The sequence below is a fragment of the Molothrus aeneus genome, chromosome 5 (genome assembly GCF_037042795.1).
Source record: "Molothrus aeneus isolate 106 chromosome 5, BPBGC_Maene_1.0, whole genome shotgun sequence".
NCBI lineage: Eukaryota > Metazoa > Chordata > Aves > Passeriformes > Icteridae > Molothrus > Molothrus aeneus.
The window spans coordinates 54,956,636-54,974,034 of record NC_089650.1 but is presented as its reverse complement, the minus strand read 5'-3'; the positions used below and the strand labels follow the sequence as shown (position 1 = coordinate 54,974,034).

Below are 17,399 nucleotides of genomic sequence, written 5' to 3'. Positions count from 1 at the left end.
TGCACAATGAAATTAAAAACAGTTTCCCTTTGGGATAACTACTTGAGTTTGTTTAGTGGCAAATTTTGGCAGAGCTGTTTCCAAACTGAAGATCCTGAAGATTTGATTTTGCTCCTAAGTCAGAAGCCAGGCTCTTTCCACCTGGCTAGTTGACACTGAGAAATACTTTTATTTCCAGAAAGCTGACAAGACGTGCAGGTCACTGCTGGGCCTTGTGAGATGCATGAATGAGGACTACACAGCAGCCTGGAAAGGACTGGGTGAGCAGGACCATGAACTGGGAGAGCCACGGATGGAGCCCAGACTGTCCAAAAGGCCCTTGTCACTCACTGCAGGCTGTCCTGGGCTGGGCTGGGCTGGCTGCCACTCCCCTCGAGCTGCTCTCACAGTCCTTTTCTAAATCTGATGCTTTCCTGGTCATCTGCTTTGCTCTGGGTTGGCAGAGGGCATTTCTCTTCCATGTACCATTTCCCAGGACTGATAGATTCTGCAGTTTGGGCTGGAATGGAATGCACACTGAGGCATCCTGTGCCAGCACGGGGCCCTGGGCTGCAAGGGGCTGTGCATTGGCTGCTTGGTGCTGTACAGCCTCTGCTCAGAGGGGTACCTGGAGGTTCCTGCTAATCCCCAGGAAATGACATTTGGACCCTCATTATTTGTGCTGCACTTAGAAATAAACCACCAGAGGAAGAATACAAGTTCAAAAAAAAGTCTTAATTTATTGTAAATTCTCCTTTCATCTGTGCTGCAATTCCAGTGTTCTGCACATTAATAAATATACATTTGTTAAAAAAAAAACAACAAACTTCCAGTGTCTAATCTGCCATAAAGCTTTTAAAAAGTCATAAAAATAGGTTTTAATTTTTTTGTCATTAATTCAACTGACCCTCATTTACTGCGACAATTCTGATCAAAATAAAAACTACCTACACCTACCGGGACAAAATATACATACACAGATGTAAGAACAACTAGCATGGGTTATACACAATGCCTGAGCACACAGCCAAGTGCCAGACCCTTAAAACATTCAAATTTTTTTCTGTCAGAAAATGTCACACAGGATGTTGCATAATTTTTAAAGGAACTGCATCTTTCCTCCCTCTTCCCTTCCAAAGGCCTCCTTGATACTTTGAAAATGCATAGGAATATAATGAAACCCAGATTACAGTATACAGTTTCTCATCTTCTCCTCAACTCCTGCATTTTATTTAGCCCCATTTTCTGTTTCTTCTCTTTCACACACACTTGCACAAACAATAGCCAGTATTTTCCCAAAAGGGCTGCTGTGGTGAGCAAGGAGCTCCTGAGAGCCTTGCTGGCAGAGAGCAGGCACAGGCACACCATTGTCATCCTTGTATTCCCACCATGGGAGCCACTGGCTGAGCTCTGCCTCACACTGTTGGATGAAAACTTTTTCACATCTTACTTTTCCTCTTTCTGTAAACATTGCAGGAAGGTGAAGACAGCAGACAGGTCACACTTAACCTTCCTATGCCTGTGAAACCAGCCCATTTTGTGGGAAACATGAAACCTTAAGCCTTCCATGAGCTTTCTGAAATATCAAGAAAGCCAGGGCTTTGTCAAAGAGCTGGGCAGACAAATCTGGACATCTTTTAAGTCTTGTATTTCTGCTTTGATTAGCCATGTGCTGAATCCAGTGAGCATGAAAGAGGAAAAAAATATTGCACCTGAGGCAGAACTTGACCCATGGGAGGAGGGCCCTCTCCTTGGGACATGCAGAGTGCTGGTTTGTTGCACAGCCATACAATCACACCAATTATTTTCTTTTTCTTAGTAAGGGAAATACTGATTTGACTTCTTCCAGACAAGGACTGTGTTGAACCTTTACACAAAAATATGTGTAGACCTGAAGTTCAGTTCCTGAACACTTCAATGCACTTGTGAGAAGAGATCAAAATACCAAAAAATGAAAAAAAAGAAATTTTTGTGGGTTTTAGAAGAGGATATGAGAAAAGCATACTATACCCTCAAAGTGTTCTAAAATCTGTTAACAAAACTTATAAATTATAGTAATGGATTTTGATGTAGTCTTTACTGTATTACTTTGAAATCTGCATTGTGTCTGAAGGTGGCTTCCATGCAAACCTCAGTTACTTATCAAACGCCAAATTCAAGTAAAATTGTGCAATGTTCATATAAAAATATCAAAACATCTTTTTAATTGATTTCCTATTATCAAATTAAGAAGATCAGTATAAATGTAAAATATACAAAGGAGCTTTTTCTTTAGCAACACCATACAAAATATATAAAAGTATCTACACTTTTTATATATATATATAAAGGATTTTTTTTCTTAAGACGATGTGTCCATAGAGGGGTGGACAGAGATGCTGGCATAAAACCAAAGGACACTTGTTGCAATTTTCCTCCCTAGAGCTCAGCAACCTCAAGGGTTCACTCTGTAGCCATCAAAACTCCACAAGAGACACCTCCTAGTGCTTGTCTTCAGGCTTATTGTAGGTCCACTAGGAAGCAATGTGCTCTTCCTTGGTTCTCCCCTGTAACAAGCAAGTCCTGCAGCACTGCCTGCACCGTGCACAGGTATCTGTCCATCACAGTGCACCCCGTTTCCATTTCCACGTTTTCAGCGTGGGTTCCTGTGGGAGGCGCGTACCACACAGAGCCCTTATTGCCAGGGCAGCCGGGCACTGTGTCTGTGCCAGGAGCAGTCAAGATCCTGCCAGAAGGTGAAGCCATGTGGGAATGGATGCCCACCTCATCCTCCTCACTGCGTGGCCACTCTGATGGAGTCCGAAGCGGCAGCGCGGCGAGGGGTTGGAACCGTGCAGAGGTGATCACAATTTCCTGATGGTTCAAATTGAAGTTTCATTACTGCCGCTGTTAGTGAGAGAAGTGATCATGCAGGCTTAGGGTTAAACAGGCACAGGCAAACCACTCCACCCAAACCCAGCTAATCCTTCTTAGTAAGGGCTGGTGCTCTGAAGTTACCATGCTTGCAAGGGGGATGCTGTCTTGAAGGGAAAGACTAGCTGGGAGAAACAATTTCAGGCAGTACACAACAGAAATGCTTTAGTGAACTTCTACATAGGGCTTGCATTTGTCTAATGCTTTGCTGAGGATACAAGGTTCACACACAGATCTTACAAGCTGCTAGAAGCCTGGTGTATCAGATGGATTCATGCAATCTGCTGCCAACAGCAGAGCTTTCCATTATGCCAAAGCTCTGGAGATAATACAGTTGCTTAGTACAAGCTGGTGAGTTATTGTCCAGTAATGACTGTGTTACCTGGTAGCAGCTTATTCAGTTATGGCTTATTCAAAACATCTATGTTTCCTGGCTAATTAGGACCTATTTCATCAGCCAACTCCCAGCAATCCAAAGATGTGCTTTTATAGTGAGGTGGGAATGGTCTGTGCACCAGACAACAGGGGTATTTAAAGCCTGGTGGGACAGTGCCAGACTTAAAGCTGGGTGAGAAATTTTCTTTTGGTTTGGTGAAAGAATAAGACTATTATTCATGTTAATAAAAAATGAGACTATCTGCATAAAATGCCTGCAGAGACTTTACACATGGCTGTTGTCATAATTTGAAACACAAGAATTATGATGAGTAAAGAGGTTTCTGAGCATTCCCTTTGGCTGAGAGCTTGCTCAGCCTTTTGTTTATATTTGATTTAGTTTACAGTGGTAAATTCACACCCTGATTGCCATGCAGCCGGCAGGAATCACACGCCTGGTAATTTAGGATCAGTAGCTTGGTGTTCTCTCCAGCCTTGGGGTCTCCTGCCTCAGCCATTGTTTCCCTCTGCCCAGATGGATGCTCACACCATGCCCCCACAGCCTTGTGCCTTTCCCCACCCAATTCTGGCAGGGTGGCAGGATTAGAGCAAGGCTGCTTCTGTCCAAGTGTGCCAGTACCACATCAGCCTGCCAGTTCAGAGCATGCCAGGGTGACCCAGTAGCAGGTGTCTGTCACAGCACCTTGCCCATGATACCTGTTTTGGCCTTCTCATGACTGAAACCTCATGGCCTGGGGACATGGTATGGGCAAACCATCAAGACAGCCACTGGCGAAGGACTCTGGCCAGTCACCAGAGAAAGTTTTGTTCATGTGTGAGTCTGGGGTTGGAAGGTGAAGGGGGAGGTCATAGGAGGTCAGCCAGGGCATCCTGACGTGGCACTTACTCTGAGTCTGAGGTGTCAGCATGTCCTGTTGCCACGTGGAGGCTCATGGCCATGCCGTTGAGCTGATCTCGAGACTGCTCCCTCCGAACATTTTTCACTGTTACCCCTGAGTCCGAAGGAGAGCGGAGCCCCTCATTGGTCCCTAGGGAAGTAGTCCTGGATGAAACTGTGCTCTGATTGTAATCCGACAGCTTCTCCCGCAAACGATTCTTCATATTCTTATCCACCAGTGGGGGAGGGTAAGTAACTTTATTTTTTAAGATGCCTGTGAAGGAAAAGAGGAAATAATAAAATTTTTTAAAGTGTATCAGTGATTTAATTTATCAAGCTAAGCTTGATGTTACAGTCTCTATTTCTTACTAAGAGTTCTAAATTGGCACTTCATTTCATAAGCAACAGATTAGACTACAGCAACTACCTACTACATGGTGTATCTGGCTACACACGTTGGAGCCATTTGGAAAGTATTTTTCCCTGACAGAGCTACATTTTAAACTAATTAATGCTCGTTAACCCCCCAGTCTTCCAATCCAACTGTGAGGCTGGGTTGGCTGTGCTACCTTTCCTCTGTTCCGGCTGCTGGTTATTCTGGTGGGCCAGAGGTCTGTTCTCCTTCTGCTGCCCTTCGTTCTCCTTGTCCTGGGGTGCTTCATTGCTGTGGTTCACCTGGTTTTCCCTGTGAAGCTCTACGTTGACCTTGGTCTCTACTTTGAGTTTTTGTTTCCTACCGGGGTCCTCGCCATCGCTGGCTGTTACGCACTCTGTGGGCCAATAGGGTTTCACATGATTGGGAAGGGTATCAACTGCAATGCAAAAAAACACTAGCTCAAAAAACACTTTTGATATCTTCTCTCAACCACTGCCTGAGCTCTGTGGCTGGAGAGGGGCTGTGTATCAAACCAGAGCAATCTTTCAGTCAGTCCTTGATGGACTGCACTGCTCTCGGGGTGCATTAAATCCCCAAAAATCACCTGGTAGGATGGCAAACCCTTTTCAGAGTGAGGTTGCCAGCTCAATTATGGAGAAGTGTAAGGCAAACCCACCCTCTCAGCTCTCCAGGGTCAGAGATCCCTCCTTGGAGAGGTTAGTTTCTGAAGGCTGAGGGCACCCCAGGCACCCTGTGCTGTATCTCTGAAGTTCCACAGCACACACCCTGGATGTTTGTCATTCAAAGTTGCCTTTCATTAGGAGAGGACCAACTATGTTTAGAAATGCCTGCACCCTGACCCACAGAAATTATATTAATGGTCAGTGATTGCCAACTCTTTAGGTCCAGGACCTCCCCAATGCCAATGCCTTTATTGCATGAGGAGAGGCAGGCATTTCTTCCCCCTGCCCTCAAAAAAAGTGGCTTCTCCTCTCTTTCATATGAGATTTTGCTGGCTTGGTAATGCCTTGTCCAAGTGCTTTGGGGACCTGCCTGCAAAACTGCCTGCCTTAAGGCATTCAGCATTCCGTGCAATTCTGTGTGATTCTGTACTCAGTCACCCCTGTGAACAAGGCTTTGGAAGAAGAAAGGTCTCTAAGCTGGAAACAAGGATCTCTATAGAAGCAAGGGACACAGGTAGAGATGCTGCCTCAGTCACATGGTAGTGTGACAAATTTATCCCATCTAATCTAAAGCTATTTTAGAGCACCACTGCCCTCCCCTCGCACTGGGGGTACCTTTGGGTGTGCTGTGGAGTGGGCCATGTTCATTGTTTTTGGAAGTAGATGTGTTCCACTTCTTCTCTGTCTCGAGCCCATCCTCCTCGCTGTCGGATGAATGGGAAGAGGCGTAAGAGCTGCTGTGTTCATCGAGGGACAGCTCGCTGTCAGAGTCTGAGTCGTGCTCTGCAAATGTGCATGGGAAACACAGGGGTGACAGTGTAAATGGGAGTTCAACAAATCTACCTGACAAATGCACAAGAGAAAGGAAAGACAGGCATTGGTCCAGGCCATGACAGGAATGAGCTCTTACATCTGTAATACATAGGATAAACTTAGAAGGACTGCAGCACAACCACTGGGAAGCACAACCACTCAGCTCAGCTAGTGGGCAGGACCTTTTGCATGTACAGGATGTGCAGAACAGAGTGGGAACATATTTTTCTCCATTTAACATACAGAACAGTAACTCTATTGGATCTCATTGAACACAACACACAGGAAAAACAAGATATCTAGAAATACCAAGAATCTGAAATGAACTTAACTTAAAAACTGCTACAAGGAAAAAAAATTGAATGTCAAGACCAAAATGAAAGGAAATCATTCTCATTTTTTTTTGTACAAACCACAGAGCAGTAAAGGAGAAAATTGCCTCAAGGTCTCAAACATTAAAATTTCTCCAACTAAACATCAAGTGCAACAGTGAATAATTTGTGAGAAAGAAAGAATGCTGTTGACAATTTATGCTCTCTGACATAAACTGTCAACAGCTGGTGCAGCATCAGATAGAAATTAAACCATCACAAGCAGCAGCTATATGATACTTTCATTCCAGGATTTCCTTGTAAGGGAACCACTGCACAGCGTGTTTTGCCAATAGCATAATGAGAATGAGACCATCTAATTATTTCAACTATTCTTTCTGTTACAGAAGACTTCAAAGAAAGTGATGAGACCAAGGTGCACAAATGGGTCAAAGCATTCAGAAATTATTTTTACCATTGGATTTGGATGGATTCCTATGAAAAATGGAGGAATCTGCTTCGGTCTGACCAGCCCTTGCTTGACTTGAGGATCCACTGAGTTTATGAGCAGCCTCATCCCTTTGAGAAGAAAAATAGAGAAAAACAACCTTCTTGGTCACTTTGTTGTTTTTAACAACAAGGCAGACATACAGACAGCTGCTGCTGCACAGTCACTTTACGGTGAGACAGAGGTTATCCTGATGTGACTATCTGCCTTGTGCCACATGAATCACACTCTGAAAAAGCCCAAAGCTAAACTGTGCTCCTTGAGACACATCTGAATTATAACAGGCAAGCAGCAGGGCCCATATAGGTAACATCACTCTTAGGTTAACCACTGCACTGCTGGAACCCTGCCCCAAAGACACATGCAACAGAAAATGCACCAAGGAGAACAACAGTCACACGAAACAGAACTGTTAAGACATAAACCAAGTAGCATTTGAACTAAAGCTCTGGTTTCCACAACAGCAATAAAAAAGGAAAGGCAAGCACCTGAAAGCCATGCACCTGCCACCAGATTACCTGAGAATATAAGCAAGGTAGCTATTGTGGCTCTTGGCTGACCTGACGGTGCTCTCTAGGGAGACAGTGGATTCCCCCATCGTTGTGCGATACATGTTTGGCTCTTCTATATACGTATTGTTACAGTTCAGAGATCGCTGAAAGGGAAAAAAAAGACATAAAGCCACAGTGAATGATCCTTCCAGAAGCTCATGTTACCCACAAATGTATTAAGTTTCAAAGAACCAAATGGGTTTTGATGCCAGGGAAAAGAATTATTTTCTCTTGAAGGTTTCAATTAAAATAATAATAAAAACTTTTGAGAGAAGCCATCAGTAGTCTTTGTACAAGTCACTGAAAGCAATCATTCAGTTCACTTAATTACAGATAAGCCACCTATAAGTTTATTTTAGGTAACTTCTGCCAGCAAGAGGATGTTTTTGTTCTCCCAATGCTTTTTTTCTTACTGTTAACAATGTAGCTCTTGTTGCAGTGGAATCATCTGGAAGAGGTTTCTTTCCAGTTAAAGTGTTCTTCAAGTGCTTTCTCACTTCTTTGTTAAATACGCAGTGGAAGAAGAAAATGAACAGCCCCTGGATAATTTTAGAGAGAGGAAAATGTAAATGCTTCACTACTACCATATTGCAAATATAGATATTAGAGAACACCCATTTTGAAACAACCCCTGAATTCTAGTTTGTAGTCCATGACAGTGTATTTCAAAAGCAGTAACTATTTTCTTTCTTGACTGAAATGACATTGACTGATCTCCTAGCACTTCTTCATAATTTGATTCCAAGTTCAAATGTGCATTAAAGGCCTGCATTAAATATGCATTTCTCCAGAATTTACAGAGCAGAGCTTGATTTGGGAAGAAATCCAAAGGGAGCCTCAATGTCCCACTGGAAAATTGCAGAGATTTTAGAATTTGGGATTTTGGAGCTTTTACACAGATGATGAGAAAAAATCAACAGCAGCACATGAAAAATATTACAGCCTTTGGTGAAAGCCTCTGGAACTAGGCAACTTCTGTGAAAGGAGCCCTTAACACTGAGTCTAAGAGAATTTTAGAAAGCCTTGTGAGATGTGAAGAGGTACTGGGAGCAGAGAGGTCCCAACTTCTGTCACCTAAGTTGCTTGGTTAAGTAATACCTCTGGTGGGAAAACCACTAAAGTCCCCAGGGCTGGGCAGTTATTGGCTGCCAGGAACACACATTAACAGCTTTTGCTGGGGGCAGGGCACACACATGTGTGTGCCTTCAGATGTTCTTGCTCTGAGGGAATTAATGCAGCCGCCAAATTGTTATCAACTTTGGTTGGACACACAGTGTAGAAAAGTCAATACTCATGAAGTTGCAGCTGTACCAACATCATAAGAAGCCTGAATTTCATGATTTCAGCCAAAGCAATTGACTTAGAGTAACTTTAAACTTCAAGCTCACTTTCTTAACATTCAATCAAATGTGATCTTAGCTGGCACTAGCACTTTGGGATTATTCATTAATAAAATTCACATAAATGTCTCTTTAAAAACATAAGTTCAAAGAAGGCACGTACCACTGTGCCTCTCTGGGCAAGTTTGGAGAATTCTGGCTGCTGACCTTTGTCCTTTTCATCAGGTTTATGTTTAATTTAGTTTTATTTTAGATTTGTGGAAGCCTGGTTTTATAGCCTGAGTATGTGCATTTATTACAGAGCACACTAGTTGCAATGGCAAAATAACCTTGCTCCAGGCTGACCTATCTTCTGTGCTTCCAGGGCACTGACAGCTGTCTCCAAAGGGGACCCATCAGACTTTGTTTTCTCTGTGGCTGCAAGTTGTGGCTGTTGTGCTGCAGCTGAGTGTCCTGCAGTAGCTGTTTTAGTATTGCAGGCACCTGCTAGGGCAGTTACTGTCATCCTAGGTCACATTCAAATTGTGACCACATGAAGCTCTGTCACTACCTTCCATGCCAGGTCTCCTACAAATAACTATTTTTTGTGTCTTTAATCAACAATTGTGTAAACTGGGACAGGCAACCCAGGAAACCCATAATACAACTCATATTGTATTTGAAAATTCTTATTTGTCTCATTTCTTTAAACAGTAACTTAATTTGTGGAAGCCTTTAACTTGGAGCCATTGACTCTGGGTGAAATATAGCAGTCTCTCATTTGCAATAGCAACAGGATGACTTAACAATGAGCACACAGAACACAGTAACAAAGAATTTGTCTCTAGAATGACAGAGGTATACCTGCCTACTGTCCACAGGTTACTATGGTAGTGCACTTACCTTGAGAATGACTAACAGTGAGAGACATAATTACTCAAAATTATAGTTTTGGTGAAAAGAACCCTCTCCTTGAGAAGAGAAAGCAAAAATTGCCTTGAGATCTCTGTTTTGCTTAAGTTAGCTCATGCTGAGCAGGTTTTTGGAGGTCTGGGTGTAGAAGTGTACTCATCAAGGTCTACCACACACAAGATGCTACCCAACTTACCTGCAGGCAGCTGAAAATAGCAAAGAGATAGTGAAAGGTCATGACATCACTGTTGACTGCCATGAGCCCCAGCAGCCACGTGGCACTGATGAGCAGCAGGAGCAGGAATGCTGTCCTCAGCACAGGGCTGTAAAGCAAACACAGATGGACATTTGCAGTGTGGTGGGATACAAGAGAACAGCCCAACTTCTCCCCATGGATGGTGGTATGTGCCCAACAATTTGGCAACTGGAAAAGCTCTTTGGGAAAATTAGGGCAGTGTTCACCAACTTCCAGTTTCCACAACTTTCCAAACTCTCTCACAGCAACACTCTACAGCTTAGCATGATCATGTTTAAAAAGGTGATTTATTTCCAAGTTCATTTCCAAGACTTTCTTCAAACAAATCTGACTGTTTTACAAGCCCATGCTGTTCAGCCTTGATGACTCCGAGGAACACGTCTGGGCAGTAAATGGCCATGTCCATCTCATTTCAGTTTGTCACCTTCACTCTCACATTCCTTCCCAACGTTACTACTCAAGGTTTTGGATTGAGGGCACTCAGTGAAATTTTGTTTGCTTAAAAATACAATTTCCACAGACACTTTTCAAAAGAAAAGTGAAACAAATCCAGTGGCAAAAGTTTTATATTATGGGTAAAATTGCTGCCTTAGGTAGCAGTTATACTCCTTGGTTTAGGGAGATTTAGACCTCATCCTCAACACCCAGACACTACTGGGGTCAGGGTTCAGAGTGCACAAAGCCAATAGCTGCATGGAAACTGGGGCTGGAAAGGGCATGCCAAGGGGAGCATGGCACTGCACCAACATTGCTCCTTCTACACTGCTATTAACTGGGCCACCCATGTTGCCAGAGAACTCACTCTCAGATTCTAGTTTTCATTAAACTTAGTGTTAGGGTTAGGGTTCAGAGAACCACAAAGTCTAGCTCCAGGGACACCAGGAGTGGAAAAGCCATGCCAGTGTGTACACAGTACCCTACAGCCAGAGCTGAAAAACAAAAGTGAAAGCAGCCATTTGATATCTCATACAGCTACCTCATTGGAAAAAAAAAATCAAAACCAAGGGGCTGTACTGCTGCTAGCTAATCACATTCGAGTTCACAGGTAAATTCTGAGCTTTGGGCAAAACAGATGTTAATGAGAACAGGCTGTCACAACAGCTCAGGAAGGTGGCGGGCTGCAACTTGCAATGCTGCTCATCCCACTGAGCATGGGATGCAGGAAGGCTGCCCTCAGCAAGGGAATGTCAGTGGGTCTCTGCCACGACACAGCTGGTAACCAGACACTTGAGAGGGGAAACCCTCCTGAGCCGTGGACAAGCACAGGGAGACCCAGAATGATGGCATGTCCTGGACATGCCATGGGCAGAGGTGAAGTGACAGTGTAGAAGAGACAATAATGAAAGATCTGGAAGGACTGCAATGACACCACCTGGAGGATAGATCTTTCCCTTCTCCCTTCTCCTGCCCACGCTTGGTGGTGCAGAGCACCATGGTGGAAATTTTACGGGATGTCCAAGGGAACTCCAAGAGAGGGTGGGGTGAAGCAGCTCCAAACGCCTCTACCAACATTCTACTCCAAAAAACCATTTTTATTTCCTGCTCCAAAACTTGACTTTAGGCAATTCTGGCTTTTATTATTTCTGGTCAGAACATCTACAGGTTTGTGAACTGAAACTTACACAACTCCTGTTTTTTCAAATGAACGTTGCCTTCGTCTGCATGATGCTTTCATTGCGAGTATAAAAATGACAGTGTTTATCTGAAAGACAAGTTGAAATAACAGCATGGATTCTATCTGTACATTTGTTACAGCTTTATCTTCAATAACAATGCAATTTTTATCCTAAAATGATTTGTGGCACCAAGAATATTTCTTGTTCAACTTACAGGTCTCTAAATTCCAAGATTCACCTTGTTTCAAGGCAACATAGTCAAAGACATCCTGGCACTTGAAACCCAGTAAGAAAACCCTATGCAAAGATGCTTGAGGGAAAGAATGGTTGTCCTTGTCCAAATCAGTGTCCACCTCAGCCCAGCACCTTGTTTCAGTTGGTCAAACCAGAATTTAGGAATATTTTTTCGCAGAGCATACAGTGATAATTACTCTGAATAAACCTCCAGTTTCCACTGATTCCATGTCAGCTGGGAGGTACTAGGTTGTTGGTGCATTTGTACTTGTTCACTTGTAGTGAATATTAATGCTGAGAATTTGTCTCATCACTCACTTTCCAAAACCATGTAGAGTTTTACCACTGCCATTGTCCTGTTTCTAGGAATTTCTAACTTAAAATGCTATGGAGAAATTATGCAGCTTGTCCTGTTTCTGCTAGATCTGCCACTTCCTGGTACTGCTTGGGTTGGGAAAGATTTTGAATGGTTGGGTCCACAGCCATTTTCTCCAGGCCAACACACCATTACAGGCTCCTCCTTCCTCCCTTCTCTGCAGCTTTCATTTCTCTAATAAGACTCCACTTGTTGGTCCTCCAGTGGGGGCTTTCCCATGTCTCTGATGGTTTGTGACCATAACCTACACTGCTTCCAGGTCTGCTTTTTGAGGCAAGGAGACCAGAACTTGCATTTGGCATTCAAGATAAGAATCAAACCATGACTATTTATCTTCTGGTGTTACTTTGATGGAGAAGCTGTAAGGAGACGTTAAACAGCAGCCCATTCTTTTAAATTCCTAAAAGTGGAAATATTTAATATTCCTTTAGGATTTCTGGATGAAGTGACTTGTTATGGCTCATTTTGTTGATTTATTTACTAATCTCACAGACCAACCCTTCAAAAATGGAACAAAGCAAATGAGAAATAGGTTTCTGGCCATACAGCCATTGCTCCACAAGCAATCTTTGTATGGGCAAGCAGCCCTCTGATTTCCAGGGGCTTAGCTCATGTCCTATCTGTTTAAGAAATAGATGCAAGCTAAAGTACATTTGCTTTAAATGTAAAAAACATGGTTGCTTTGCATGACTACTGTTTGACAAAACTTAGGAGAAAAGGTAGCAGTAAGGAAGAGACAGTTCTGCATGCCAACTCCCCCTACTTACAACAACAACCATTACGATGGGCCCAGCGAAACTCCAGATCAGGGTGTCATGAACAGACAGCCAGCAGAAATCAGGATTCCCATAGCCTTGTGGATCCAGACCAACAGCAAGCCCTGTGTCACAAAGTGGAGAAAAAGTAAATTAGAAAGGTACTGCCTATAACCAAATGTAGTTTCAAATAAACAAAATTACTATGGCAAAATTTATTCAAGAGGAAATTCTGTGAAGGCAAAAATTGAAATAAAACTTCTGTAAATCAGAATCTTCATCCTGGTTACTTCATATCAAACAATACTCTGAGTTTTGCCAACTTGAACAAAGTTCAGCTACATAAAAATGACAAAAAATGCAAGTCCCAAATTAATTCTGTTTCAGCACAGTTTTATAGTCATTCTCATACAGTGTGAGCCTTGAGGGTGAGTGACATGTTGAGGAATTTCAATAAGCCTGTGCAGCAGAATGACATGAATCATAACTGAGGAGATGTCTATGCTATGAAAAAAAAAGTGCATTCTTAACTTGCTGTCACTAAAATAACATCAGAAACAAAGGAACCTGGGAACTTATGGGAGTTAAGTGCTTGAGCTCAGGTGAGATTCATTTTGAAGTGCCATCCCAGGTGCCTCATCCTGCTTTCAGCACTGTCTGAAATGGAGCTAATGCCCCAAGGCAATTGAGTTAAAACCACACCTTCTATTATTTTATTTTTCAAAACCTGGCCAATTCCAAGGGGGTCTCTGAGCCCAGCATTCACCTGCTGATTTACAGTGCTGTCTGACTTGGTGATCTACACCTTGCTCATATGGTGATAGACTGGAATTTGCCTTTGGCCTGCAAAATCATGGAGTCATGGAATTGTTTAGGTTGGAAAAGACCTTTCACATAAGGTGTCCCCTGAGACTTCTTTTCTCTGGGCTAAACACCCCCAGTTCCCTCAGCTGCTCCTTATCAGACTTGTGTTCCAGACCCTTCACCAGCTCCTCTTGGACTTGCTCCAGTGCCTCAATGTCTTCCTTGTAGTGAGGGCCCCAAAACTGAACTGGTTCACAGTGTGGCTTCACTAGTGCTGGTATAGGAGGATGATCACAACATCCTTTTAGTCCTCCTGAGTTGCCTGCTTTTTCCTCCATTTTTCCCTTGGCTCCAGCTAAAGCTCCCTCTTCATCCAGGCTAGCCTTCACCATTGGTTTGTCTTACACCACATGGGGAGCACGGCTTCTCCCGTGCCTTTAGGGCTTCCTGCTTGAGGAATCTTCAGCCTTCCTGGACTTGTTTGCCCTTCATGACTGCTTCCCAAGACACTCTGTGAGTTAGGCCTCCAACAGACCTCTGCCTCCTCATCCTGGTTGGATGGTCTATAATAGACTCACCATGGTATCTGTCTTGTCCTTCCTGATGATTCTTACCCATAAACACTCAACTCTTTTTCACCAAAATCAAGCTCTAGACAGTCAAAATGCCCCATAACAAAGGTAACCATTCCAATGGTTTCTAACACAGACACACCTGCATCTTTGCTGCCACATGGATCTCCAAGCCCAGCCTCCACTGAGATGGCAGATGGAAGGAGTCACTAGCATGCTATCCCACAAACACTGGCATTCTGCCCTCAGTTGCCTCTAGTGAGCTTGGCCTTATCCCTTTCCCCCTTCAAACCTGGTTTAAAGCTCTTTTAATGAGCCCTGTAATTCCTGTGCAAAGATCCTTTCCCCCCTTTGAGACAGGTGTACCCTGTCTGCAGAGATCTCCCCTCTCCAGGGCACAGAAAGTGATCCCTGTGGCCGGTGGCATATGGCAGGTGGCTGCAGCATGCTGTCTGGGCATGGGGGCACCCAGGGCCATGAGCATCTGTCCTGTCTCCAGAGGGGCCCAGGCTGCTGGCACTGCTGCTCTCTGCAAGGAGGGCTTGTGCATTTAGAGTCATCTTTTTCTGAATTGAAGCCTGCATGCTTTGATGAAAGGACACTGAGAAAGCGAAAGGTAGCTGCATTTCACTCTTGCTGCTTAGAACTGGCCCACAGCCAATATTCACATCTGGTACAGGCCTATGGTCTATGAAAACTAAACTGGCTATTTGGCAAAGCAGTGGATATTGGATCTGTTTTCACTGAAATGTGGAATGAGATAGGACCAGTCTCCCTTCCTGCTCCCATTGGCCCTTCCACCACCCCCTTCAGCAGTTGCCATCCAGAAAGAATTAGCCATAAATGATTAAGGGACCATAAAGTGTTTTATACAGATGTAATTCTATGGATACAGTCTGTTTCCCAGGACTAGATTTGCCCATTAATGGGACTCCGGCTCTATGAGTAATTGGCAGACAGCAACGTTTTTTCACTCTCAAAATCCTACCCTGAAGTTCTCCATCTTAAACAAATGGGGAAAATTGCAGTCTTCAGGTACATGATTCAAATATTACTGCAGTCAACAACACGTGAAATAACACTTTACTCAAAGGCAGAATTAAGCCAATGCAATGTAATGCTGAGAAATATTTTGGCACATCAGTTAAATGCTGCAGCCTGGTTGCCCTTAACAGACTGAGTGTGCAAGCTGAGTGATACCTTGCTAACATTTGCAGGAACTGGGGCTGGTCCTATGGCCAAGAGTCCTGTGGAGACCAGCACCCATCCCCAGCACACACACAGGAGTGTGCCAAGGGCTGCAGGAGAAGCATGTTTGGACCCTTCTGAGCTCTTGAGGGCTCAGCAGCCATGTGTGACTCAGGCAGCTGTGGGACAGCCTCAATTCTCTCTTGATTAATTGCTTTGCTTAGGATTCAAAAAGAGCCAGTTTCTGGGGGATATTGGTTTTAGGGCTCTGTAAGAACCTGTTTTAACACAAGGGCTGCAGTCTCCATGGCAAAGCAGTCACTGCACACATATGTCAAGCAGTTAGTGTGCTGCCACAGAGACAGGCAGAACTGGGGGGGGGGGTCTTGCTGACTGCCAAATTCAGCCCTTTGCTCCTGTGGCAAGGAAGTCATAAAATCCCTCTCCAAGATGGATCAACCTACACTTTAAAATGAGCAAGCTTAAAGATGATTTAAAATGTTCCACTATCATTCCCAATGGAGGACTATTCCAGATTCACACTGTTTTGATGGCTGTAAGCTTTCTCACAACTTCTATCCTATTCTTATTCATGGCACTTTGCATTTCTCTGCTGTAATTAAATGTGGTTCTTGCCCATTGGAGTAAACATTTTACTAAGTTTTATCCCCCTCTAAAGGCCAAGGTTCCCATCTTCAAGGAGCTTGGTCCCATCACAAATGCCTTAGGACCACTATGTCCCAGTTCGAAATGAATATCAGTTTGAGCATAGAAAGTAGAAAAAATAATATACAAAAAGCCACTGCTACTGTAGTTTTGGAGGGGTTTTCCCCCTCTCAGGATAGTTATGATGAAGATGAAATGGTATTTGTCTTTAAAATAAAAAAGTCCTCTACATGTCCCAAGACTAAAATTTCTTCCCATATCTAGACTATACCACAACTAAGAAAAATAAACAATCCTTCTCTCATAAAGCAATTTAAATAATGTTTAGGATTCATGTTATGAAGTTGAAACCTTTTTGCTGTTTATAACTTAAAATTTATAAAGAAGCTCGATTAAAATATGTACAGTAACAAGTTGTCTAGAGGCAAGAAATCCTACATTGTGCTATTTATGATGAAACAATTTTCTCCTAAGATGATTTATAAGCCTGGAAGGGCAAAATGAAGACTTAGTTTTCTTTATCTTTCATTTCACAAAATTCTCTGACTTTCTCAGTAATAGAGATCTGCCTTTTCATTTAAACAGAACTGCAAATTCAGTAGATTTGGGGATTGAATTGCAGGACACAACCTGGAAAGTTTCAAAAGTGTAAAATAGTTCCATATCACAGAGACTAGGTAGAAAAATGTAAAAATGGTATGCTTGTGATATTTAAATTGCATAATACTGCTGTTGAGAAGGTCTGAATTTAGATTTCAGGAGAGAAAGTAACCTTAAGCAGAAACTCCTTCCAACAAAATTCTTCTAAAGATAACGAGTTCTGAAATTTAATTAGTTTTGTTATTTAATGATACTTCTTTTCAGCTAGAAATGATGCTACCAAATATCTGATTGCACTTCAGTGTTCCTGAAAATACTGCAGTAGTCCTGTATGCACTTGTAAAAGTCACACAGGTCTGAAATGCTTCAGAAGTTCAAGGACAATTTCTATTTTAAGTGTCTGGGGTAGTCTAAAATGGCAGAGCCCTCTGGGCTATGCTTTCTACTATAAACTGATAGAAGTAGAAATTATTAGGCACAAAGTGTATGGAAAAACTTACCAGCTCCCTGAAGAGAGAATTAACCTATACCAGCCTATCCTGTGATTTTGTATTACACCTTCTTAAAACACACAGAAAAAAGAACAAGTATGTATTTTTAAATCTAACTTGTTCCATAATATTTTTGCAAGTGTACATGAGTGATAGCCATTTGTTTGATCTAAGAGACATCTAAAGCTCTGCCATTGCTGACA

At 43.0% G+C, this 17,399-nt stretch overlaps 1 protein-coding gene across 6 annotated transcripts in view; it reads right to left on the bottom strand.

Moving 5' to 3' along the window:
• Positions 1-699: 699 nt before the first annotated feature.
• Positions 700-17,399, bottom strand: part of CELSR1 (cadherin EGF LAG seven-pass G-type receptor 1) — a 164,709-nt gene continuing 148,009 nt past the window's right edge. For 2 of the 6 annotated variants that reach the window (XM_066550785.1, XM_066550791.1), the window contains exons 26-35: positions 12,888-13,000; positions 11,517-11,596; positions 9,835-9,961; positions 7,821-7,946; positions 7,375-7,511; positions 6,824-6,927; positions 5,840-6,007; positions 4,735-4,977; positions 4,175-4,439; positions 700-2,865 (exon numbers count right to left, since the gene is read on the bottom strand). In XM_066550785.1, the coding sequence (XP_066406882.1) occupies positions 2,841-2,865; positions 4,175-4,439; positions 4,735-4,977; positions 5,840-6,007; positions 6,824-6,927; positions 7,375-7,511; positions 7,821-7,946; positions 9,835-9,961; positions 11,517-11,596; positions 12,888-13,000 (1,388 nt within the window). In that variant the 3' untranslated portion in view covers positions 700-2,840. Of the gene's footprint in view, positions 2,866-4,170; positions 4,440-4,734; positions 4,978-5,839; positions 6,008-6,823; positions 6,928-7,374; positions 7,512-7,820; positions 7,947-9,834; positions 9,962-11,516; positions 11,597-12,887; positions 13,001-17,399 lie in introns of those variants that run through there. The other 4 variants (XM_066550786.1, XM_066550787.1, XM_066550789.1 and 1 more) reach the window with 4 other exon arrangements.